The sequence below is a fragment of the Hyposmocoma kahamanoa genome, unplaced genomic scaffold (assembly GCF_003589595.1).
Source record: "Hyposmocoma kahamanoa isolate Upper Pololo Valley unplaced genomic scaffold, ASM358959v1 94, whole genome shotgun sequence".
NCBI lineage: Eukaryota > Metazoa > Arthropoda > Insecta > Lepidoptera > Cosmopterigidae > Hyposmocoma > Hyposmocoma kahamanoa.
The window spans coordinates 3,059,662-3,086,275 of record NW_020654878.1 but is presented as its reverse complement, the minus strand read 5'-3'; the positions used below and the strand labels follow the sequence as shown (position 1 = coordinate 3,086,275).

The following is a 26,614-nucleotide window of genomic DNA, read 5'->3' as shown; positions in this document are numbered from 1 at the left end:
AAATGTACACGTCTTGTTTCTGAAGCGACCAGACTGAGTGCAATGTCGATTTAAGGACTTCCACATGGACCACCGCAGATCACAACCAGGTGGTGGTATTCTGTTTCCACAGTGCACACCTATTGACAGTCGAAAACTGTTACGGCTGTGACGATACTGACCTTCATCGTCATCCCATCTTTTTATCACCCTCGTTATTGGTACCTGACCATTTAGTTTTAAAATTTTGAATTTTTCTTTCCACTATTCTTACATTGGTTCCTTTCGTTATCACTACCATCAAAATTCTCGAAGCGAGAGGATGTTCTTTATAATCATCATTTAAAACTCATCTTTTTCTATTCAAATCCGGAAAAATAGTTTAATTTCCTAAATGTACTTACAGTTTATTAATTTATTACAACACGTACGGCTATCTATCAAAAAACAGAAGACGATAGTAAAGAAAAGGCGCGAAAAACAATCACATTTCAATTAAGAATTCAACAATCAAACAAACTTATAAAATACAATAAAATATAATATACAAACATTGACTTACAATTATATGGACGTCGGGTCCGCGCTAAAAAGTGTCCGAACTTATAGGGCGTTAAAATCGTATACAGAGCGTCATTCACGCTTTAGTCTTCGTTTGTTCGACTGACAGCGAAGCAAGCAAAATTAGACAGTACTGCGATGGCATTACAATTTAAATTCAACGTGTTAGCTTTTTCATATTTCTTTACATGTCACTACGTTTAAATAAGTTGACTTGGGACATTTTTTTCGTGGTTTTTGTATTAGACCTGTCGTCCATTTATTTGTAAGTCAATGTATACAAAAGAGATTTATAGCGACTGCTGCGTTTCGCTACACACTCCGTGGAGCATGCAACATCCCGACGCACGTATGGTGTTCCAATACCTGTTAGAGGGTATACCATATTGAGGGGAGTTGGGACGTACCACTTCATTAAACGCTACGTCGTCAGCTTAGCATGTGCAGACATATGCGGAGAAACACAGGGCTATAGCTATGGTGACATACTCAGGATCTTTCTGAAAATAAACCTCAAAAATAAAAAGCTATAAACAATTTTTAATAAATAAGCTATAAAATTGGGGGAGGCCCATGCCCAGCAGTGGGCGTCGTATGGCTGAATGATGAAGCTATAAAATCAGAGTTTTACCACCATAACTATGTCATTTAGAGGCTTTTTGTGATAAATGTCACTTATGTGGTTTTACTTTTAAGCTGACGATGTATAGGTTATTCACCTCGGCTATTTAGAAATCATATTAGTCATCGATGTCTGAGAATAATATTTTTTTTATGATAAATGTAGTAGTGATAAATTGGGATCAGTTTTATACATTTTAATATCTCAGGCAGACATTGCCCATAGATTTAAGACTTTCGTGGTTATTCACTAATATATTTATCCCGATATTTCGGAACCGGTCACTCAAAAGTCAAAATAATTTCTTTGCTAGTATCCATTTAACAAGATCTTAGCGTATAATTATTAAAAATACAGTATTTAACTTATACAGGAGTGCAAATTGTGTTACGTTGTATATACAATGTCTTGAAATCTATATATTAGTATTTCATATCTTAAATTCTAAGTATTCTCTGACGGTATAGAAACAGTGGTTCACTAGCCAAACCGACAAGGCGTCTTTAAAAGCGTGACCCCTTAACTGTTTTAAGTGTGTTCGTAGATGATTATATACTTTAATGGACGTATTAAATGAGTTGTTCTTATAAATGTCTATGAAGCAAGGAGGTTAACACAAACCATTCATTATTTTGGCTCTAGTTTGTCGCTGTAATACATCACCATTCATTCAGATTCAAAAAAAAAGAAGGAAAATAAAACAGGGAAATAAAATTCATATTGTGGTAAAACCTGTCATCATTATCATCAATTCAATGTGTACATCCCACTGCTGAGTACGGGTCTACTCTCAGGCGAGGTTTAGGCCATAGTCCGCCACGTTAGCCTAATGCGGGTTGGCGATTTCGAACATTTTTCGAATGTTCGAAATTGAAATGATATCTGATAGAAAATCAATAACCAGGACACTTTTCATTATCAACCCTACGTCTCACTGCTGGGCACAGATCTCGTCTACTCAACATTGCGCGTCCCTCGTGGAAGAATGGCATAAGTGGAATTACGTCAAACATGTTTATTGATCCATTAGATACAGATACAGAAAAATATAACCCGCATCCTCTCCAATTGGAGAGGTATATTTTTCTGGGTCTAATGGAGCAATAAATATGTTTGACGTAATTCCACTTATGTCATTCTTCCATGAGGGGTGCGATTTGATGATTTATTACTTTCCCAAATGTGTGCAATCTAGCAGGTTGACACACTTAAATTAGAGATTTGGGTCCACGGAAGAAAAAATATGTGGTCTGTATTTGGGACCCTGTTTGGGCACAGCAATGTATTTATTACACAGAGAGGGCTACGTTTCAATAGATAGATCTATTAAACATTTTAGATAGGTTTATACCTCCAATGAACACTATGCTATCTTAATTTTTTGACCTGTTAGGTTTTCATTTTGTTTTTTTTACAAAATTAGTTTTTGGTTTTGTTTTCGAATTTTGTTCTTTGTTTCTCTATTTCTTGTTCACAAAATTCGGGGAGCATGATATTAAGTAACTAAATATGGCTATTTAAAAAAATAACAGGAACTGACCAAAAAATAAAGTTGGCGTAATGTAGAAATAAGAAGACAATTTTCAAATCCCTAAAAAAACTATTTTAATGCTACATTACTTTGAGGGATTAACAAGTATTTATAAATGCCAGAACAAAAAAATCAAAATATTGCAGTATAAGTATATTTATGCCTAGTATATAATGTATGTCTACAATACATATCATCGTCTGTTTAAAGGTAAAACCACATAAGTGTCTTTAATTTATATAGCTATGGTAAGAAAATCACTATCTTTCTGCACGTGGAACTGAAGTCATTTAGAGTTTTATCCGCAGAAAGATGGTTATTTTCTTACAATAGGTACGTAATTTGGAGGTTTTTTTTGTGGAAAATATCACTTATGTGGTTGTACCTTTAAGCAGACAATATGTATAAATTATATTTATACAAAAATAAGGTTTATATGCGTGCATCATCAGGGCTGTTGCGTGCTAGTAATTATCGTAATGTGCTTAATAAAGATTAAATACTTCTTCTTGTGAGCGTGAATCCTGGTTAATTATGTCTGTATAAAATTTCAATCTGCGTGAAGCGTTTATTCCAATTATATTAATTGGAATATATTTGTTTATCATTTAAATATTCGTTTACTGTACTGTAGTATTTAGTAGCGTGGGTAGGGGATTTCACACGTTTTCCACGGGTTCAAAATAGTAAACCCCATCGGGGTAAATCCCCACGGGTAAATCCCACCATGATACGTTCTTTACCATTAGCGAGAGTTATAGTTGCTAAGTATTCACGTATCGTTGGGGTTTTGGACAAAAGGCGAAAGCGCCGATTCGAAAAACTTTTCAGTGGTGTGTTTTAGTTTTTCACGACTCACGAGAAATGCTTGTATGGCCTTCATTTATTTCTCATAAATGTAGGCCATACAAACATTTCTCACGGCCCAGGAATCGAACCCGGGACCTCCGCATGACAGTTCAGAACAGTAACCGTTCGGCCACGGAGGCGGTTGAGTTTGAATGGACCTAAGTCTGATTCTGAACTACAGTTTTTTTTAATTCATGCAGTGTCCCACTGCTGGGCAAAGGCCGTCAACTTCTGCAGTTCCTCACTTGACGCAATGTTAGGCCAGTCTTTTATATATGCGTCCAGTCATTCCACCATCTCCTTCTGGACCAGCCTCGTCGCGCTAGCCGTTCCGTGCATGCGACAGACGTGTCCAGCCCAGTTCCATTTCAGCTTGGCAGTCCTTTTCCCAACATCGGTTATGCGTAACGTGGTCATTATTTTTTTTCCCTGAGAGCGGGACGCCTGTAAAGTTATTATTGAAAGACATGTTTATGACTGTTGACAAATGTTTAATGATAAAAAAATTAAAACTTTGTTAATTGATCAAAAATTAAAAAAAGAACTAATCTTCTGTAGTCGATGGTGCTCGATGTTTGGTTGGCAGGCTTAATATATATTTCGCTTTCGCGCCATTTTGTTAAATTTATTGTTACGTCTTTCTTACTTACTACTTACGTGGTTCTGTTTTGTGAAAGCGGGACACTTTTAAGTATTTTCAGGTCAGCGGGACGCGAAGCCTAAAAGCGGGACGTATGGTCACGTTAGTTATGCGTGTCTTCGATGCAGCGAGTTACAGTTACTGAAGTTATAAATTTATATACCTTATTTTGAAATTCACCAAAGAACATTATTTATGCAACATTCGTAGCAGTCGAGCTCTTTGTGAGAGAGTTCGTCCTGCGCAGTACTGCCACCTCTGCCGCCAGGCATTAATGTAAGCATTACTACGTTCCGGTTATGAAAAGGGGGCTAGTGAAATTTCAGGCACATGGAACTTGTCAACTTATATCTCAGGGTGATGGGCGCAGTTGCAGTGCCCTCAGGTCTTTACGATTCCAAGCTCTGAGTGGCACTGGCGCAAGAAATGTTCGTCCAATCACTTGGTATTATAAAAAAGAAACATATCGAATCATCCGAAGAACAGAGTCTGATGTAATTGTTAGCGAAAATATGATAAATATATAATCTCGTTAATCAAACTAAGATCTATCTAAAGGTGTTTTGAGAATTTTTATATCTTATTTCGTTCCTGATAAATAAAATCGAACACCGGTCGATCAGCAGCTTGATTTTGATCACCTCTCCCGATCGGAAATTGCGTCTCTTCCGAGTCGAGGCGCATAATTGCGATTCACAACTGGCCGATGGGAAACTTTTCACATTTCAAATCGGAACAATAGATGATTTAACTCACGAATTAGAAAGATATAGTAGGAATTAGGTTTATCTTCTCGCTCGGAAACCCATCTGATTTCGAAACTCAGTTGGGCTACGGGATTGGATTGATTCCTATTTGAATTAAAATCAACCTGCTGATTATCCATAGCGAAGAAGAATGAACGAATTGTAAATGTTCTGAGAACAAGCAGTCTTGCACATAGGTCTTTGTTCTACGATGATGATTGATGTGTATTAGACTGATGAGTCGATATGTATTGCAAAATATTTCATTATAACAATATTTTATTTTTCAATTCAGAAATAACATAAAACAAGTTAATATGTAGCCACTGTCATCATTAACCACTTTAGTTTAGATCAGAGGTTCCCAGACTTTTTTCTCATAGACCACTTTCAAAATTTAGCTGGTTCCGGCGGACCCCCTGCAGCTACATTTATACCATATTCCATATCAATATTATTTTTTGTAACCCATCGAGTCTCCCGTTGACCCCTGTGGGACCACTTTGGGAACTAAGGGTTTAGATCAAACTCCGCCACCCTGGCCGAGTGCGGTTTAGGGTGAACCTTTTTCGACGTGCAGGTTTTAGTAGTTTAGTGTTATGTATGAAATGAATTAAAAAACTATCCCAATCCGTTAAGCATTGATATGCTGTGATCAAAGTCAAAGTCCAAGTCAAAGATCATTTATTCCATAGGTAAAATAAATTTACACTTGAAAACGTCACATTTAAGCTACTGCTCGTTCACTACGCTGACCTCCCTGAGAAGAACGAGCAAGAAACTCTAGGGATTGCTCTTTTCAAATAAACTTAAATGCTATAGAATACCTTTTGAATAACATTTGTGTGGAATCTAGACTCACATTGTCTTTCCGTACATCTTTATCTAACACGTAGTTTGTAATATGACTTTTCAATCAAAGTACTTTTAAAGTAAGGTTTAAGCTTAGGAAATGGTAATCTTATATGCTCCGGAATCTTATTGTGAAAACGTATACGTTCCCCATAAAAGAATCGTTTACTTTAGTTAAACGAAAACGTGGTACCATGAGTTTGGACTTAGTTCTAAGGTTAATATTATGGATTTATTCTTTCTTAACGAAATTATGGATATTTTCACGGGCATACAAAATATTTGAGTAAATGTACCGTGATGCCACAGTCATGATAAATCCGAGAACCTAAACGGTACACAGAACGAATCGCTCGTTTTTGCATCACAAATCTGCCGCTTTATCCCACATGAGAATCCCGAAGGACATAAAGTAAACTAGTCTAGTAGTAGCAACATCGGTAAGTTCACGTATTCTACTGACTGCGTATGCAGCAGAGCTTAATCTGCACCAGCAGCCTTATCCTACCAAACTGTAACGCAGTAATGCTCACACTACTGGTTGGCGGTAGAAATAGGTATCGTAGCAGTACTTCCCTCGACGAACTCTTTCACAAGGAGCTCTACTGCTATTAAAGAAAGAAAATCAGAGGTGCTATTACGGATTCCAACCCACGGCCTCAGCTTGAAGGCGTTAGGTCAAACCATTAGGATACTACGGCTTTTTTTAATACGTTTGTTTTATTTTGTAATACGTAGTATTGCATTGTAATTATTTAAATCTCGATTCTCTTTCGACCTACAGTAGAAGGCATGGCAATCAATAGTAAATAACGCAATTATGATAAAACCAAAAATGTTATATTGCTTCCGCGATAATATTAATAATCCGCACGTGTTTTTAAAATAATCGACCAGATTGCTTCAAATCAAACCACGGAACTATGATATCAATTTATGCTCCATTAATTGACCAATATGGAATAAGTGTAAGTAAGTAACTTGATTTTAATTGCGCCTTACTTATTTCTGCTGCCAAGCAGTAATATATTATGTGATTGTTACGGCGTTTCGGTTTTGACGAGTAAGGGTGTGGCACGTGGGACTTTTCAACTTGTGTTTCAGGCTGACGGGCGCAGTGGCTGTGCCCCTCGGATCTTTGCAATTTAATATTAATTAATTCACAATTGTATTCGAGGTGTTACATAGTAGAAAGATCATTGGACCCTCTCGGGCACAACAAAATAGAGGGGAATAGAGTAAGTGGCTGTTTTCAAATTTACCTTTTTGGTAAAAGGTTCCGTTCAGGAATTCCTTAATATCGTAACAAGATTTATTTATTAATAAGTCCTATATGTGTTTTTTTTAATATTCTATCATTGGTTCGTTTTTCAGTACATCAGGCAGTTTGTTACAAATTTGTATGGATATGACGTATGGGCCAGAGGAATGTAGAGTTAATCTAGATATAGGAAGCATTAATCTATTTTTCTGACTCATTAAATGTTTTACTGGAATGTCTTGACGGCTTTTAAAAAATTCTGTTTTTCACAGATCTCAAAGATGTATATTGAGGGAAGCGTGAGTCAATTGTGCTTTTGGAAGTGAGATCGGCAACTATCTATTTCTTTAAGGTTTACTATTATTCGGATAAGATTTTTTTTAACGGAAATAGGCATGGGGCGTCAGTATTATTGCCCAATAGCACTAAGCCGTAACTTAACTAAGAAACAAAAGTAGAGAAGTCAGTGGATAGTTTTATTTCTCATAGAGCGTATGTAAATCTAGATACCTTATTAGCGAGATGGTATACGTTTTTCCAATTTAAAACTCTGAGTGTCACTGCAACTGCTATGGACGGGCGCGTCGCTTACAATTAGGTGCATGACTTCTATTATAATTGAAAAAATATATAAAAAACCGACTTCTGCAAATCGGATCGGTCGGATAAACTCAAGATCTGCCAGAGGGCGGTGGAACGCAGCATTCTGGGCTTTAAATGTATTGATCGAATACGCAATACAATGCTGCGTTCGATAACGGTGCGTTGTTAATATAGGGAGCAAAACAATCAGGCAAAATGGGGTTGGGCGGGACACGTGGGCCGGATGCAACCCGAGAAGTGGGCGAACGTCGTTACTCGTTGGGTGCCCTAGTATGGAAAGAGACGGCGGGGCCTAGAAGGCGTTGGCGGAACAATCTTGATGGATTTGAGAAGGAGTGGTGCGAGATCGCCAAAGACGGGGAGCATTTTGGGGGAAAATTAAGATGGCACAATGAGCGATGGAGCGTTCTATGCTGGGCATTCCTCTAGTGGATAATGTACCAAACATCGAAATTCGACGTAAAACGAAGGTCGATGACGTGAGTAATTGCATCATGAGGTTAAGGAGAAGGTGGGCGGGACATTTAGCTAGACGAGAAGATGGACGATGAACCAAAGTAGTCACGGAATGGTGGCCAAGAGGAGCAAAAAGGCCAGTAGGCAGACCACCAGCCCGATGGTCTACCGATATCGTCAGATTTGCGGGATCGCGCTGGATGCGAATGGCGCATGATCGAAAATATTGCAACAATAAAGAAAAGACCTATGCCCAGCAGCGGGTTGATAGTAGCTGACCATGATGATGATAATGATGATGATTTTGGGGAGACCTTATCGCAACAGTGGAACATAATAGATTAATTTTAAAAAATGACTCAAAAGTTTATTTATCCGCTTTCATTGCGTTCGTTACCGCGGTCTTCTACACTGACTGAAACGCATAATATGGAAGTCTTTGTTAAAACGAATCATATGAGGCTAAACGCAAGGTAGCTGCTGTGCAATATTGAGGAGTTGCCTTTATCTATCTGCCATTTTCATAGTCAGACCAGCTCTAGAACACCATAACCTTTTATTTTCATTGAAACTACATCTATGTGTGACGTGGCCATTATTTATTTACCTCAGAGCGGGATGCCAGTAAATTAAAAAAAATGCATGTCTATGATAGTTACGAAATCTTATTCAAATAAAAAAAAGAACTAAAATTGTTTAATGAATCAAAAATTTAAAAATAGAACCTTGTGTAATCTGATGCTCGATGTCTGGTTGGCTTTATATATTTTTCGCTTTAGCGCCATTTTTTTAAATTTATGGTTCATGTGTTCTGTTTTGTGACAGCGGGACACGAAGCCTAAAAGCGGGACGTACGGTCACGTTATCTATGTGCTTGTGTGTTACTGGAAAGTAAGTGAAATTCAATAAACCGGATTCATCTCCCAATTTGCCACCCTCGGAGATGGTATATGTTTTTCAGATTTGAATGGGACAACAAAATGAACAGTCCAAATCGGTTCACACATTATTCACAGTGGAATTGACAATCTCCTAATTTTTGAAGTCAATTAAAAATGTATTATCGATAGAAACTTATCATAATCGATGAAATTTTATAGCCACTATCAGGAAACGAATATTGGTCATGGTTAATATAAGTCAGAATATTAATCAGTTTCCTGATAAATTGCGTAGTTTAAACGTTAATACAAAATGAGAAGTAAGTTTAATGCAATATTTTCAAGAGAACACTAAATTCTCTTTAAATAAATAAATAAATATTAGACAACATAACGTGCGTTGATCCCAAAGTAAGAATATACTTCGGTAATTGTGCTTATGAGCTCCACTAGACGTACAGCGGTACACAGACTACGCAGTGAACTACATTCAGCGGGATATCATTCCTAGTAGGTCGATATTCCCTTCAACCGTACTAAGCGCTTTTTTTTGCGATTGTATTTCCGGGAACAAATTCGCGGTGTACGGATAAACCTATTCAGGTTTTTGTTGTACCGCTATGTTTTAATTTATAAGTTTTCTTTTTGTAAAAATTTTAATAATATAAAATAAAAAAATACAAATCACTGGATTTTTAAGGTGCAACTGAGTCTTCTGGGCGAGCTCGTTCCGTAGACCCTCTGCGCTCAGGGCTAGATAGCGGTTAAGAGCAAGTCTATTTACTTTAAAAAAAAGCAACTGAACATCCACAAATTACGTGAATATTTTTAGTCGTTGTATTTTTATAGTTAGTGTTATTTTTATAATATGAAAAGGATTCTAAATAAGTTTGTAAAAACAATTTCTAAGTGTTTGGAATCCGGGACAGTAAAGTCTAATTACTGGAGACGGAACAAGACGAAAATATTCCGGAACAATCCCGGATTTCACGGCCATCTGCCAAGCTTACCACCAGCCCAGAGGTTATAGTTACTAGTCAATATTACATACTATACTATCCTACAGGTAGACGGGAGTTTGTCAGGTGATGATATATTTGTAACGTTCTAATTTTTTTGATTAAAAAGAAAATAATAGAATATAATCATTTATTTCATATAACAATGTCACAACAATATATTTCAGGCGACAATAACAAAGAAAAAGGTTAACTGTTATTCAAATTCTCCCCGAAATTAAAATTGTTAAGATAAGATTTTAAATCCTTGGAAACCTTACCTCAACCTTAGAAACACTCTCCAATACCCTTTGTTCATTGAAACAAATAAGTCGTCTCCTCTGTTTTTATGTTTTACCGTGACTTTCTCCAGAACATAAATTGCAATAGTGTTAGAAGTTCTTATTCAAGCCGTTTTCAAGGATTTTACTGGTAATCGGATAAGGTCTCTGACCAGCAGAGATTTATACCATTAACATTAACTCTTACAATCTATGTTATAAATTATCAGTTCTGAGCTCAGGTACCTTTGCTGCAGATTGCTCAGTTTGCAGTTGCAGGGTAAGGATTTTAGATTCTAAACTCTAGTTCTAGATTCTGCGTTCAGTGTTAAATACTGGTTCATTTTTTAACTGCTCGGTCGTTGGGTAGGAACCATGTTACTGCTACAGCACCTGAAATAGAATTTCATATTGTTAGTTGGATAAAACGCTTATCAGTGTTACGAACATTAAAGATTGATTGTTTCCTAAGATTTTAATCAATTATCGCATTTGACATTTATGAATTTATAATTCAATCAATACGATATTTATAAGCTGTTGAATCCCCTGAAGGTAATAAATGAACAGAGCAATTATAAAGTAGACATCTTTGTAAATATATTCATACAGCTATAAGAACAGGCAATGCTGCTAACGTTTTTGGAACTCCGCTACCGGGATCCATTATTTCATTCCTTGAACATACTTCACAAAACGAAATACTTACTAAATAAAAGAATGGCCCAGACGTAGAAGGTGGCTTCGCAGTTTATGGAGATAAGAGCACCAATGGCGTTGACGCCAACGAAGGCACTTGACCGTCCAAGCATCACTGACAGGCAGGATGCCATGCCTCTGTGGAATTATACATTGATAAGCATGACCGGAGACCAGAGCTGTAGGCAATAGACATAAACAGGACCTGGGGGTCGATTCAGAACCTTACGATAACTCAGTTGTCGACTGATTTTTTTCATTTTTATTCACAACATTCGAATTGAACGTCAAACTATCGTATTGGAAACCGAACCGAAATGACACTTTGACTTTGACTTTGACTTTGACTCAGTAACGTCCTACTGTTTACAAAGCAAATTTTTAATATGGAAATTTCTTATTATTTTAAATAAAGTCTAGATTTTGTTCAATTTTATTAATTTATTTTAACGCGAGACTAATGCATTCCTATATTTTAGATTTAGACCTTTCAAGTCTTCAAAATTTATATAAAAGGATTTAAATTTTTCTATAATCTATTTCACCGACTAACTCCGTCAACGCTGTTGGATAACGACATCGTATCCGAATCCGAATTTTATTTCGTAGGACTCACGTGTTGAAGTATAGGCAGACGTAGTGAACGTGGACGAAAATATTATTTTAAATAGTCTTTACTAAAGTTTTTTTAGCAGCCGAAATGAGTTACACTGTAATGTTTGGGTTGTGTTATGATCCCGGAAGTTTAGCAAACATATTATAAGAAATGTCTTCAAGTTACCAATTTAAAATCTCTGTAAAACTCACCTCAAAGAAGTAGGGTATAACTCCACAAAATAAACGCTCAAGATGCCCATCGCTAGTGCACACAGCAGAAACACAAAGAAGAAAACTCCTCCGGCTATAGGTGTATGCACCAGGTTCAGAAAAACTGCAGCTAAACCTGAAACTCCCAGGATCCCCATCATGGCTAGGCGTTTTCTGCTACCGCAAGTAAGAGAAAGAACCAGGTTTATGGAGCTGGCAATTGCGCCGTAAGCCATAGCTGATAGGAGAGTAGTGTCTTGGATTGTGTCATCACAGGTGGGTATGGTCTGGAAGTAAATATGTAAGGATGAACTTTGGAATACCAGAGGCACGTAGTTAACAGCAATAGAAGTTGTGAAAGAGTTAATAATAATAATAATAATAAGAGTTTAAAAAAAAAAAATAATAATAATAATAATTTTATTTCCTTCACACACAATTTCAAAGATAATAAAACATTCTTTAGTAATAAAACATTTGTTGTCTGTGAAGGCTGGAGCCTAAACTAGGATACCCTGTGTTATAGGTCTCCAGGCCTCCGCCTACGGATAAAATAAAGTTCGTCCAGGGAAGTTCTGCCACCCTGCCTATTTCTTCGGCTTTGACGAGTAAGGGTGCTGGTGAAATGGTGCAGGCACATGGAACTTGTCAACTTTATATAACAGGGCGACGGGCGCAGTGCCCCTCAGATCTTTCCAATTTAAAGCCCTGAGGGCAATGCAAATGTTTATGCGTAGGCGTGTCGCTTACCACCAGGCGTCCCATCACTAGTTATCATATAATATAGAGGTATATACATGTAGATGCATGGTTGAATTTGGACTTCGTTTACAAAGTCCAAAGGCCTTCAATAGAGTAAGAAAACATTCACGTACTGTATCATTTCCGTTGACAAAGCTGTCGCCAGTAGAATAGCTGAGAACGGAGCAGAGGTTCATGCCGTCACCTCCTCCGGACTCCAAAACCACGAACAGGTTATTCATGATATATGGAAGCCAGAGAATGAATCCGCTGCCACTGTTAACAAAAGTATGTACATATATGAAAACTGTATATTGTGCAGATTTTCAGTACCTAAATAGAGTTATGACGTCATAAAACGACCCTTAGGTTATAAACAAGACGACCTCCACTTAGTAGTAAAAGATAAATTATGACTGCTGTTAATGGTGCTCTTTTAACGACCACAAATTTAGTTTATTTTTTTAAACGACTTTAAAAAAGGAGGAGGTTCTCAATTTGACTGTATTTTTTGTGTGTAGGTCACGCGAGTACTTCGGTATTTCAAAACCGAATTCGATGTTTCTGTTTTTGTTTAAAAGGGTTATACTTCAGTGGTCCCATTCATATTTGAAGAAAATACTCCACCTCTAAGTGTGCAAAATTAGGTTATAAATACTGTTTATAGGATTTCACCCACTTTACATTAACCAATTTCAATCAAACTTGGGGTAGCCTAATGGTTTGATCTACTAAGCAGATGGTCCTGGGTTCGAATCCCAGCTCGTAGCTCTAGGAATTCATGTGCTTTTCGGTATGACTCATCACGATATTATCCTTCACGTTCCACGTTGAAGAAGTTTCACAAGGCTACCTATCAGTAGTCTGAAATGATATTTTCCAGAAATAACGATTGGTCGAAATTTCATAACCTCGAAAATAATTTTGAGAGGAAAATGTTTTTTCTTTTGAACCTAATCGTGTCTTTGCGATAAACATTCAACATATCCTGAAAGAACAACTGTTTCGTTATAATTCTATTTTCGGTGTAATGAAAATTCGAACAAACGTTACTTCGGACAAAAAAGTTATCGACTTTGTGATAGGTTACCGTTTCACAACCCTCGGCAAATGTGTGAAGGTCCCAACCCGCATTGGGCCAGCGTGGTGGACTACGGCCTAAACCCTCGTTTGAAAGGAGACCCATGCTCAGCAGTGGGACGTATAAACGGGTTGATGGTGGTGATGTATCAAACTTGGCAAATAGATAAAATTCTAAAGGTCGGTGTTTGTTTATAATGAAGTTATTATTATTCGTCGAATGTATTATTGAAGTTTTAGATATTATGCACTTCCATGATACTATTGTTGTTTTACGTTTGATACCCCACGTTGTTTCCTTATTATTTCCTTTTACGACGAAGAAGTAAAAGGAAGGAAGATTAAATTGTGACCTTTGCGAAATATCACACTTACGTCATGTAAATAACAGCAACTAAGTAGAATAGCTTGATGGTGTCGCGTAACAATGGTGCCTGGAACAGGGGTACAGTTTGTTGCCAGAGAGAACGTAAGAAGGATCCCTGCTCATCAACTTGTTGATTTCCTTTCTCGGGGATCAGTTTCTGCACCTGAAGATTATAGAGAATGATTAAGAAAACTTGAATTCAATGTATGTACACAGAGTTAATTGTAAAATTTAAACAACCTTGTAATTCTACATTAATGACGTCATACCTTTAAACAATAACTTTTGTTCCATTGCTTTTTACAAAACGTAATACATTTACTGAAAATATTTTTTCATTATTGATAAGTACAAAGATCACATTCACATAGTAGTTATTCGAAGCTTCGATTTCTAAATTGAGAAACCACTTTTATCCCATTCTTTTTTTAATATTCAATAATGCATAAATTCAATGTAGGGGCGAAACCCTGTGTCGCGGACACACACGTAGACAACCACAAATTACATCCAAACTCACGTGAGAAATGAATGTAGGCCATATAAATATTTCTGCCGGCCCGGGAATCGAACCTAGGACCTGTGCGTAACAGACCAGTGTGGTAACAGTTCGGTCACGGAGGTAGTTAGTTATTAAAAATCATGGAACAAAACTTGTTGTTTATGATGTTAGTAATATGTAACCATAAAATATTCTGTATTTATTGAAATAAAGATAATATCTGTAACAATTAGGGCTGTTACGTTCGGTGATGTGGGAGAAACAGCAAAACATCTAATTGCAAAACAAACAGAATCATGTTTCATTAGTAATTAAAAATTAAATATGTAATTTTGCATTTTTCGTCCATTACAGCAAAGCTCAAGTTAAACTGTCGATTTGAAATGAAACAATTGACGACACCCATTGACTTACAAATAAATGGACGACGGGTTTAATACAAAAACCACGAAAAAAATGTCCCAAGTCAACCTATTCGAAATTTAAATTGTAATGTCATCGCAGTATCGCGCTGTCAGTCGAACAAATGAAGACTAAAGCGGAGTTTGGCGCTCTGTATACGATTTTAGCGCCTTACAACTGCGGACACTTTTTAGCGCGGACCCGACGTCCATATCATTGTAAGTCAATGACGACACCTGTCAATTGTTTCGAATTCGGGCTGGCCAATCGGCACGCAGTTATCACAGTGATGATTTGGCAGAATAGTTTTCACACAAATGAAATAACATTTCGTCTATATTTCCGGTTATATACTCGATGTATTTAACAAATACCTACCCCAGTATTGACCACGAGAAATATTTCTCACTTTTATTGAATATATTGAGAGCTTTAAGTCGATAAACAATGTTTACTCTTTACCATATATTATCATCTGCTGCTAAATAATCTAAAAAGTTAAAATACGATTACGATAATTTACTTACGGGTAAATTATCAGCCAGGTCTCCACTATTACAAGCGTAGATGCTCTTTAGCACTTGCAGAGCCTCTTCATATCTTCCTCTGGAAGCAAGGAATTTGGGACTCTCGTGGAACAGTCGTAGTAGAGCGGCTGTAGCAAGGCAGGGGAGTGCCATGACTAGGGCAAGCAACCTCCAGGGACGGTACTCGATGCCCAAAAAGTCTATGTGGTAGGAGAATCCCAAAGGCAGAATTGGGTAGGCGAATACTGTGAACAAGTATTTAAATGTTAAGAATGTCGCGTTAATGTATAAAGTACCGAACACGCTGGTATCTTAGACCCGCTTTGGTCCCGACCCAACCCGCGCCTGACCCGCACCCGAAGGGACTGAGTGAATGTCGTGAGTGTTGTGTGTCGGTTTAGTAATAACTCTAGTGCAGAAATAATTAATGAAGACCAAGTGCGGGTAGCTAGAAAACCTCGCGCGGCTAGAAGAACCTGACACCCGCCTCTTCAGTCCCTTCGAGACCATGGACGTTGCAATACGTCCAAAACGTCGAGGTAATTAAAATATGTTTTATACATGATTAAGTTCCGAATTAAAAATCAAGTTTAAATCAAGCAACCGGTAACCCAATGTCTGTATTGGCGTAATTCCAGGTATTTAGAGAGCATAAGGGTAATTGTTCTTTTACAAGTAGGCAGGCGCCTAAACTGTATAGGACACGAGTAAAACTTGCGGTACACTTACCGGCAGCTGCAGCTTGCGAGCACATAAGTGCGCATGTGCACAGCAACATTGCTCGTCCTCTGGTGCGCTCGGAACAGCTCTCGCCCAAAAGCGTATACGCGGCGGAATTTGTAGCTGAGGTACTGTGCAAACAAGAAATGTTCAACGTTTAGTACTACAAGTTTAGTAATACAAATATCGAATAAACACAAGGCAAATCAGGACCACTTTAAAAATAAATATTGACATAATTTATTTTTCATCCACTAGCTCGGAAAGGCTTTCTTTCTCATTAGAAAAGTGCACGTAAAAACGTTTTTTCCATGATATTCTTTTTTTGTTGTAAAGATAGTGCCTCAGCAGCGGTTCCATTTAAATTTGAAGAAAATATTTCACCTCTAAGGGTGGCAGACTAGGGGATTAATGATTTTTGAGGTCTGTTTTTTTAATACACTGCACTGATAATTGAAATTTGAACTTGACGATGGATTGTGTTGCACCTAACTTTTTCTTTCGATGAAAAAAAAACATAATAACAAGTTCAACTCGCTATTTGTCGCAAATTATTTATGTAATATAAATCCGTTGGTATATTTATTATTGTTGACATTAAATAGACAACGATAACTAATTTTGTTTATTAAATTATTTTGTTATAGTTGAACTATTTCTTTCATTTACCATTTTCCTCGTTATAGTGAGGTGAAAAGTTGTGTTTCGCTCGGCAGTCAAATTATTTTACGTTTACAAATATATATTATTTAGACATAAAATTTTATTGTCGTAAATTGCAATATGTTTTTTGATAAACTTCAGAATTGAGTGGTTTGCATTAATATTAGCCATAACTGGTTCATGACCATCTGAATCAACGGTGACCATGGGTCCTAAATCGTTCGAAATATTGATTAGTTTTGGAAAAAAACTAGGTGATTTAATTTGAAAAAAATTTCATTTCTATTTTATAGGAATCGCGAAAACCTAAGAACTCTATAATACAATTGTGCCTTTGCTACACCGTATGTGCAAAATGTTTAAACTGAAAATGTGTAAACGTTCGACTATATTTATCCGCATCGCAAATGGCGTACATTTGTTTTTTCAAACGAATCTACATTTCGGGCTCTTTATAGGTTCCATGATCTCGGGCGAGTGTTTCATAAACCCTTTCTTAAGCCACGTTGGCACCAGGGACGTTTAATTAATTAAGAATCCAAACTATATCGTAAATGGGCTCAAATTCGATTGACACAAGTACCGCGTTGGGTTTTTCAGTGATATGGACATGGCTAGCCCGAAAAACATTGTAACTCCAAATTGTGATTATACATGCACTCGCGTTAAAACAACAACTTTGCAGCCTTGCGTAACAAATATCTATTTCATCACAATTGCACGTAAGTAGTATGATTGCATGCAGGCTAACTTGACTATAATGCCTCAAATTCCAAAACTTTCGGATCTTTTATTCGAGGCACTACCCAGAAGAACATCCAGACAAATTTGAAAAATGAATTTTTCTAAATAGAGCGAGTTTAAATGATTATCAGTGATTACAGGTTTCTTACCACGGTTTGAGTTCTTTTTGTTTTCCCGATATTTAAATCCTGTTGATTAAATAAATATATAAAGCACTCATGCCATGATAAGAAACTTGTAATTAGTGTTAATCATGTTGTTATAAACTTGTGACCTGAATGTGACTTTGAAGATGCGAAGATAAGTTTCGCAAAAAAATTCCACACGTGTTTTAAAATTATCTATTTTGCGTCAAGTATGTGCGAAATGGCTTTGTTCTAGTGATATAGAAGATTATTTACTTTCACTTATTCCCGAAATTATAGATAACGATATCATACAATGACGATGTTTGTAAAATTTAAACCTATCACATCTTGTTTGCATTTCAGTTTCATTTCTATTAAATGTACTTTGTTATAAAATAAATTGTTGCGCATTCTTTCTCAATACATTGGTTTTTTGTGTTGTGAATCAGAATGGGGAAATTAGATATCATACCAAGCACAAAAAAATTATTAGGTACCATTTTTATGGAAATATTTCTGGCACACACTTCATTTTGTAGTAAGTAAAATTTAAAATTAGTGTTGCCTTGTAAGTATTCAACCATAACAATTTAGTCGGCTCGGGAGTGGACACCTGGTTGTAGCTTTTGCTAGTTCAGAAGCCAACCTATACAAAAACATTATATTCTTAAATAAGATATTTTTACACATGTTGTTTGTGGAGACAATGTAATGATTTTTATTTATGATTATTATGGATATCTATTTTAGACTATCGCCTTTATTATTATTTACAGTTCAATTTTGAGTTAAGTTTTCCAAAATAATATTAACTTTACGTTCGTCATATTAGTATAATTTCAATTGTGATGGAAAGTGGGTGTATGTCACGATATTACAGTTTAACAACTAAAAGGATTAATTTAGATGGATACAGATAAATAAGTGACGTTCATCCTTATCCGCTCACGCGATACATGCAGCCGTAGACGCATACCATACCTAAAGGTGCGCGTGATGATTTTATACCGATTTATCGGATATCAAAGTTATAGCAGGTAAAAGAACTAATATTAATTGCTATTTCGGTAACTACTCTAGCAAACCATAAAGTTTTTAATGCCTGGGTCTGTCATTTAAAAAAATAAACAACTTCAAAAATACGTCACGACAATCGTGAGTGTTATTGTTTGGGCTGGTGATTTCGGTGTTTATTTATTGAAAACATACCGTAAGTTGCGTTTTTTAAGTTTACCCTGAATATAAATGTTTATAAACTATACTTTAAGGAGTAATTTCATGGTAAACGTTAGAACCACTCAAACGGAATATTATCATATTTATCCAAGTACACCAAAAATTTCATTGGTGCTTTTTAAGTGCAGGATTTGCGGTGTATTACTGCATTATATTTGAGATGTTTTTGTTGGTAGTACGGAGGGTATTTATTTAGCAATGCAGAATAATAAATTTTATTTATAAAAACTTGTATTTAAACTGAATGCTTTTCTAATTTGCGAAACCAAATAACCGCCATTTTGAGGTAGGAGGAGCGCATCGCGTGAGCGGCTTAAGAGAAAAAGTCGCAAGCCAAAAACTATAATACCACAAGGAGTTTCCCACACGAGCTGACTATTGTTTCCATAGTCGACAATATTTGCAGAATGTATTTACATATTACGTGATAATTAAACAAGTAAAGCGCTGTAAGCCCACTGTTTGCTGAGTCCACAAAGTCAGCCGACAATAATGTACCGTTTTAACAACGTAATGGGTAATACCCAATGACGTATTCTTCCTTACAACAATCTATTTTTAGTTTGATAAGTATGCGGTATTTCTTATTTACTACGCATTATTTACTATATCCATGAGATCATTAACATAATGATCTGCTCACGAGAGTTTATAATAGGGAAATAGAGGGAGCGAATGAAACACAAACACAAAGAAGTAGAAGAAGTTCGTGGTAGTAAAGATACAAAATATTCCAAATATGTACTCTACTACAGTAATTCGTTAGTTTGACTGATTGCCAGAAGAACAGCGTCTCTAAGAACGAGGAAATACGTATGGTTGTGACCATGCTGTGGGGCATTCTATCCAATCTTCTGACCTGAGTGATCATATCGGTCTACCACATTCACATTTTGTTGCAGAAGATTTCTTTGTGAAGGAGTTCAGTACGGCCATCATCCCTAATTCCGCCGTCAAGGAGTAATGTTTCGGTTTTGAAGGGTTTAGGGTCCTGGTGAAACTATAGACACATGCGACTTATCAAATTTGTCTCAGGGTGACGTGGCAGTGCCCGTTAGATCTTTGCGATTAAAGTTCTGTGTGGCACAACAACTGGTTTTTTTATGTAAAGAAGGAGGCAAACGAGCAGACAACCCACTTGATTGATTTGACTTGATTTGAAGAACCCCATGTCGTAGCGCAAAGAAAATACTTCAAGAGGAAGATCATTCCACGTCTTGCAGGTTCGAGGAACGAAAGGAACGAAAGAGATGCCCGCGTGGTCTTACAATGCCAGGTATCTAAGATGTCGGGATGGACTCTACTCCTTTGGCGGGAAGTGCACCAGTTCGAAAAGTTTCTCAGAGTGTTCCCCATTATAAAGACAGTAGAACACATACAGAGTGCCAACGTCTTTCCGTAGCCTAAGGGGCTCCACACCGACTGCGAATTTGGGATCGTCGACAATACGAACAGCCCTACTTTGGATGGAGTTAAGTGGGAGTTAATGACTTGTTAGTCCCATTATAAGTCACTTGGATGTCATTAAAAATATAGGTAATACTTACAACGTAGAAGAAATGAGTTTCAGCACGGCCATAGAGCGCCAGTCAGGTGCGAAGCTACTGAGGGCTGCGAATACGAATCCGACTGACATCGACAGCATTAGGGTCAGCCGTCTTCCTTTTGTGTCTGCCACGTAACCCCATAGCTGCGCTCCTGTTACTACACCTGCAGAACCACAGTAGTTTATGAGTATTTTTTTACAAAATGCCAATTTTTCAGGAGAAAGTTTTAAAGAATCTACGAGCGAAATTAGTCACACAGTTTCAGTTTCAGTGCCACTCCGCTCTTTTTGCGTTAAAGATCTGAGGCGCATTGCCACTGCGCCCGTCACCCTGAGACATAAGTTCTCAAGTCCCACGTGCCTGTAATTGAACTCTTAACTTTCAAAACCAGAACACAGCAATGCTGACAATACTGCTTGGCAGCAGAAATAGATAAGGTGGCAGTACTACCCTGAAGGAACTCTTTCACAAGAACCTCTACTTCTACTAAAAATTTAAATGTAATAACATTGAGGATATACACATATGTATACACTGATTAGTATACGGTGAGAAAACAGGATTCCTAAAAACTTTATACAAAAAACAAATATTGTATTTTACCCATTGACTTACAAATAAATGCTAAAAACGTTGAATTTAAATTGTAATGTCATCGCAGTACTGTCTAATATTGCTTGCTTCGCTGTCAGTCGAACAAACGAAGACTAGAGTGTGAATGACGCTCTGTATACGAATTTAACGCCCTATAAGTTCGGACACGTTTTAGCGCGGACCCGACGTCCATATAATTGTAAGTCAATGACTTTACCAATGATTTTTTAAATATCAACTTAACTAAATAGAACACATATGGTATACGATATACACTTTTCAAATGGCTTTAATTAGGTTGGTTAAAAAATTAATTCTGAAATAAACTCAGTATTCTAGCCGCTCGACCCGCGCAATAGAATCGATTCAGTACGAGAAAAAACTAAACTCGAGCCGAGGTAGTATCGATTCTTATTAAATAGGAGACGTGTTAAATTCCACATATACTAATTTGTTTCATGTAGATCGTGTTATTTTTAGGGCGTTCATGTGAATAAACTTAACGTAGACCACATGTGACAGTGGTGGAAATTAAAGGCCTTTAGGACTAACGATTGTCAGAGCAGGGGGTCTTCTCTCGATCTCCCGACATCCGTCCGAAACAATTACTACCAAATACATTGACTTACAATTATATGGACGTCGGGTCCGCGCTAAAAAGTGTCCGAACTTATAGGGCGTTAAAATCGTATACAGAGCGTCATTCACGCTTTAGTCTTCGTTTGTTCGACTGACAGCGAAGCAAGCAAAATTAGACAGTACTTCGATGACATTACAATTTAAATTCAACGTTTTAGCTTTTTCATATTCCTTTACATGTCACTACGTTTAAATAGGTTGACTTGGGACATTTTTTTCGTGGTTTTTGTATTAGACCCGTCGTCCATTTCTTTGTAAGTCAATGATCAAATAAGTAAAATTCGACAAAATTAAAAGACAAGTGTCAAGTATGAAGCTTCACTCGCATGACGCGTCTTTTCATTTGGTCAAGTATTGCTTATTTGGCAGTAATTGTTTCGGACGGATGTCCGACGGAGATCGAGAGTAGACCCTCTGGTACCAGAGAAATATAGGTATTTGTACTCTATTAAAAGATTTTTTTAATAAAGGAGGAGAATATCGTATAACACACTTACCAACAAGGGGCATAGCTGTAAGTAAGGCGCGTTGCTGCATCGTCAGTTCCAAATCGCAAACCGCCGCGGCCACCACAAAGCTGGTGCCAAACAGGTCCATTCCCATCGCCTGAAGTGTCCAACTGCATACCAGAAGTAGTCCGAAGTTGTATTTGCCGAAACCTGATAAGAAACATTTCCAATATAAAAACTTGTCCTACAAATTAGATGTAAGTACCAGTCACTTTATAACAATATTCTCTCGGAGGTGTGGCAAAGCTCCAGTTTCGATCCTCTTACTTTTGTAGAACTTAATGTCTAATAGTTGACTGTTTTGGGTTAATGATGTAGATGTTAAAATTTAAACCTAACCTTAAACCCCATGTTCATTGGCCCAAGCACGAATATTTCAATCCTACGTCACGTTTTCGAATCGCCTTTACTACACAAAAACGTATATACTACCTTTGACGGACTCCATCGGTAGCACGACTCCCCACGATTCACTCTCGCTAACTCGATAGGTAAACCTCGTATCGACAGAATGGTACGGTCAGATAATTAATACTAAAGTAAGTTAATTCGTTTTATTCTAATTCTACTAATTTTTAATAACTTAAAAATATTAATAACACTATTAAATATTACAAGAAAACTCTGTGAATTCTATGATTATTATGATTTGTAGATAGTTTCATAATAAAACATGATATTAAACGCAAGAATGCATAGTTCCAATATTTTTTTTTATAAAACCCAGTGACGCTTACCACCAGTCACACGCCTGTTCATAACGGTTGCAGTGCCATTCAGAGCTTTAAAACGCAAAGGTCTGACACTGTCACTGCGCTTGTCACGCAGGGACATAAGTAGACAAGTCCCATGTGCCTGTAATTTTACTTAACTCTTCTAAACCGGAACGCAGTAATGCTAACATTACTTCTTGGCGGCAGAAATAGGTGGCAGTACTTCCGTGGACGAGCTCTTTCACAAGGAGCTCTAGCGCTGCTAACTAATTAACTTATTGGCGGTAACATCATGAGGCATAATACAATAGATATATATATACACACATAGTTATGTTTCCTGTTTTGTATACGTAAACAAATCTATAATATTTACTATAGCAATGAGGTGTCAATGACCAGACTGTTTTTTATTTCGGATTTTCCTAGTCGTTTCTGCAGTTTCCTCTATTCAAAACTGTTTTTGACTTTATTAACACTCAAAGTTCGACTTTGATTTGAAACTTGAAGGGAAAAATAGTATTTGAACAATCGCAGTACTAAAAAACCGACCTCAAAAATTCGTGGAATCACATCTATTTGCCAAGTTTTATTGAAACCAGTTACCGGAAAGTACGCTAAACCGGATTCACCCCTAGTTTGCTACTCGTAGAGCTGGAATATTTTCTTCAAATTTAAATGTCCCATTTAAACAACCACCACTACTGAGGTACCCTCTTTCCAACATAAAAAGAATCATCAAAATCGGTTCACAAATGCTGGAATTATCGCGTAACATATGTACATACATACAAAAAAAAAACACCAGTAGCATTGATAACCTCCTCCTTTTTTTGAAGTCGGTTAATTAGGGTATTTTTACCAATGACCGGCATTTTAAGGAAGTGTCTCTTTAAATAACTTTTTTGTTTTTAAACAATACATCAATAGCGATAAGTTTATTTGACAGATATCCTCAAGAAAAATAATGCTGTAGTATATTTCATGAAAAAGATATTATAATTATTACTAAAAAACTTACAATTACAATTTCTCTAAATTCCAATAATCAACACCAAAAATCTACTAATTAACTAACCATTAATCGACACTCACCACTAATGAACATCCAGTAAGAAATGTTTAGGTATAATAGAAAATTTTGTCCTAAATTTCATTAGAAATTATTTTAAAAAAGATGTCGAACACACGAACGAACTTGTCTAAAAATTTTGTGCACAATCTAAAAATTTATTTTATAATGGACATTTCAAATATTTTCGAGGTGTCATGTTAAAAAAAAAATGGTAACCATTATATTTTGTATAGTATTACTGTTTGCGGTACAAAAAAAATAGTACCTACACCATGTAAAAGCCTTGAAGATTGTAAAGATAGAGAATTAGAAGTAGACGAGATAGAAGTAGAACGCCTACCTGTAAAAGTTAATGCCTCGTCAACTGTGGCCGAGCTGGGTGATGGTTTTCCCTCTCGGTCAGCATCATGGGACTTGCCCAATTTGATCTGCATAGTGGTATCTGAAAGACAAATTATTTATTTATTATTTTGAAATGTTAATATTTCCTTCAATTTGCTGCAAACATACTACAGTTACTGCCTGATTAACTGAATAGTTACGGAAGAGCTGGATTTATAAACTTTATGGTATATGGACACAGTACTTCTCCAACAGGAGGACATAGCTCACTACGCGAGCTCAAAGCGGGTTGGGAAACATCCACGCATTTTTTTATATTCAACCCTAATGTCCGTCGAAAACATTTGTAAAACTTTTTTTACAGTAATTATCTCTTCAAGTCTTACCTTAATGAAAAGATATATCACAGCTCAATAAGTTCGCTAGTTACTGATATTTTCAGTAACGGTAGCGAGTAAGGCAAGCCCATTAGACTATCTCCACTGTCACTTAGAATCTCCTTTTATATGCTGCTGTACGTGCGTCACAACCCCCGCTAAGAGATAACAAACCCAAGTCATGGGTGGTAAGTAAATTTACGGTCGCATACTCCTACCTTCTGTACATACACTAGTATTTGCAAACTTTTATAAATAAATGTCAAGATTACTGATATAATTTACGGCAACAAAGGTGTGTTTAGGCTTCTGTTACAAAAATCTTAAAGTAAATAATTACCTGTAACTTGGCGACGTACTTTTCGAGGGGCATTAGAGGGTCTAGGCATATTCCAACATCCAGGACCAATGCTTTCTCATTGTTTCAGATGATATAATTATCTTCTTCTTCTTTAGCCGTTCTCAACCTCTAAGATGTAAGGCTTCTTCAGTTTATGCCATCTTTCCGGGTTTTGAGCATTTCTAACCATTTTGTTTCTAACCACTTGACATAATTAGAGCATAATATAAAGAACTTTGAATAAACGAAAAAAGATGGACGGACGACCTGAGAAAGGTTGTCGATCAGTGGTTGGTTGCGGGCATCAAAAGATCGGGAGAGTAAACTATTGTCGTGGTCCCCATGAGAGAGGGTTATGTCCAACAGTGAATGCGTATGGGTCGATATCTGACGTCCACTAACTAAAACAAGGCTAAGTGACAAAATATTTTTTGAGATATCATAAAAACCATAACCCCGTTTTCAGAAAAAAACACATTTTCTGACTTTAACTCGCCTTTTTTTGGGGTTAAATCCGCCATGGATACCAACGAGTTACTGGTAGACGCGGTGGTTATGTTGTAGTATGCAGTAGAGCACCTTGTGAAAGAGTTCGTCTAGGAAAGCACTGCCACCTTACATATACGGTGGACAACAGCAGGCGTGGCCGTGGATTGTAAACCACGTGGCCATAGCCCCATTCCACGCGAGGTGTAGGATTTTTTAAAATTTATTAAAATATTTTTTTATGATGCTAAATTACGAGACGAATAAGTCGTGCGCTTGGTGGTAAGCAACACAGCACTCACAGCTTTAAATCTCAAAAACCTGACGGGCCTGCCACTATGGCCGTCACCTTCAGACATAAGCTGACAAGTCCCAAGTGCCTCTAATTTCACCAGAACACTATTACCCTTCCTACCGGAAGATGGGAAGAAAACATACGAGCGACCGAGTCAGCGTTAAGGTGTCGTTTATGATATCAAATGGCAAGACAAACAAGCCGTGCGCCTGGTGCAGCGGTAGTAAGCGAACCGCCTATCCATTGCAGTGCCACTCAGAGCTTTATTTTAAATTGCAAAGATCTGAGGGGACTGTTAGCCTGACTGTTAGACAACTCTGAGGCATAAAGTTGATATGTCCCAAGTACCCGTAATTTCACTAACAAAACCCCAACAAAACACCTTCAAAACTAGAAAGCAGTAATTCTTACATTACTGCTTGACGGCAGAATTTGATATAGTGGTACTACTTCCCTGGACGAACTTTCACATGGAGTTCAACTGCTGCTAATGGGTAGGGTAGAAAGCAAAGAGTGGGCGAAACAAGCCCTTGCATATTGGGAGATTGCTCGATAGTGAAACAGCCTTTAATGTAATAACAAGCAGGGATGGGCAACATCGGGAGCCCTGGCGTAAGCTAGAGCTGCCGGGCGGCGTCGTGGTGAATGTTCACTGATCCCACGGCGCCAGCTCAACCGGCGAGAGGGAAAGCCGGGGGGGGTTTTAGTGGGGTAGGCCCTCCAGTCTGGAGGGAGAGTCCCCACATAACCCCTGAGTCTCCCTGGGCTCAGGGGTATCCATAAAGATTTCCCCCCGTCAAAAAAAAGAAAAAGGGCTGGGC

The 26,614-nt window shown here is 37.3% G+C and overlaps 1 protein-coding gene across 2 annotated transcripts; it reads right to left on the bottom strand.

The window, feature by feature from the left end:
• Positions 1-10,388: 10,388 nt before the first annotated feature.
• Positions 10,389-25,076, bottom strand: LOC113237855 (synaptic vesicle glycoprotein 2C-like). Of its 2 annotated transcripts, XM_026474553.1 has the most exons (11): positions 25,013-25,076; positions 24,294-24,395; positions 22,154-22,315; positions 20,424-20,586; positions 16,115-16,236; positions 15,386-15,630; positions 13,963-14,117; positions 12,642-12,783; positions 11,767-12,053; positions 10,970-11,097; positions 10,389-10,653 (listed from the first exon to the last, which is right to left on the bottom strand). In XM_026474553.1, the coding sequence occupies exons 1-11, from the start codon at positions 25,059-25,061 to the stop codon at positions 10,601-10,603; spliced, it is 1,608 nt and encodes a 535-aa protein (XP_026330338.1). In that variant the 5' UTR covers positions 25,062-25,076; the 3' UTR covers positions 10,389-10,600. The 2 variants fall into 2 exon arrangements, with proteins under 2 accessions (XP_026330338.1, XP_026330339.1); XM_026474554.1 differs by lacking the exons at positions 10,389-10,653; positions 10,970-11,097 and having other exon boundaries at positions 11,763-12,053.
• Between the last annotated feature and the right edge of the window lie 1,538 nt (positions 25,077-26,614).

What these genes read in the sequence shown, in the direction of transcription:
- LOC113237855 (XM_026474553.1), bottom strand. Translation starts at nt 25,061, where the DNA reads ATGCCTAGACCCTCTAATGCCCCTCGAAAAGTACGTCGCCAAGTTACA. An exon ending in GTTGCTGTTATTTACATGAC is followed by an intron (nt 12,784 to 13,962) that starts GTAAGTGTGATA and finishes TTTTGTTAACAG; the next exon opens with TGGCAGCGGATTCATTCTCT. An exon ending in CTGGGCCATTCTTTTATTTA is followed by an intron (nt 10,654 to 10,969) that starts GTAAGTATTTCG and finishes ATTCTATTTCAG; the next exon opens with GTGCTGTAGCAGTAACATGG.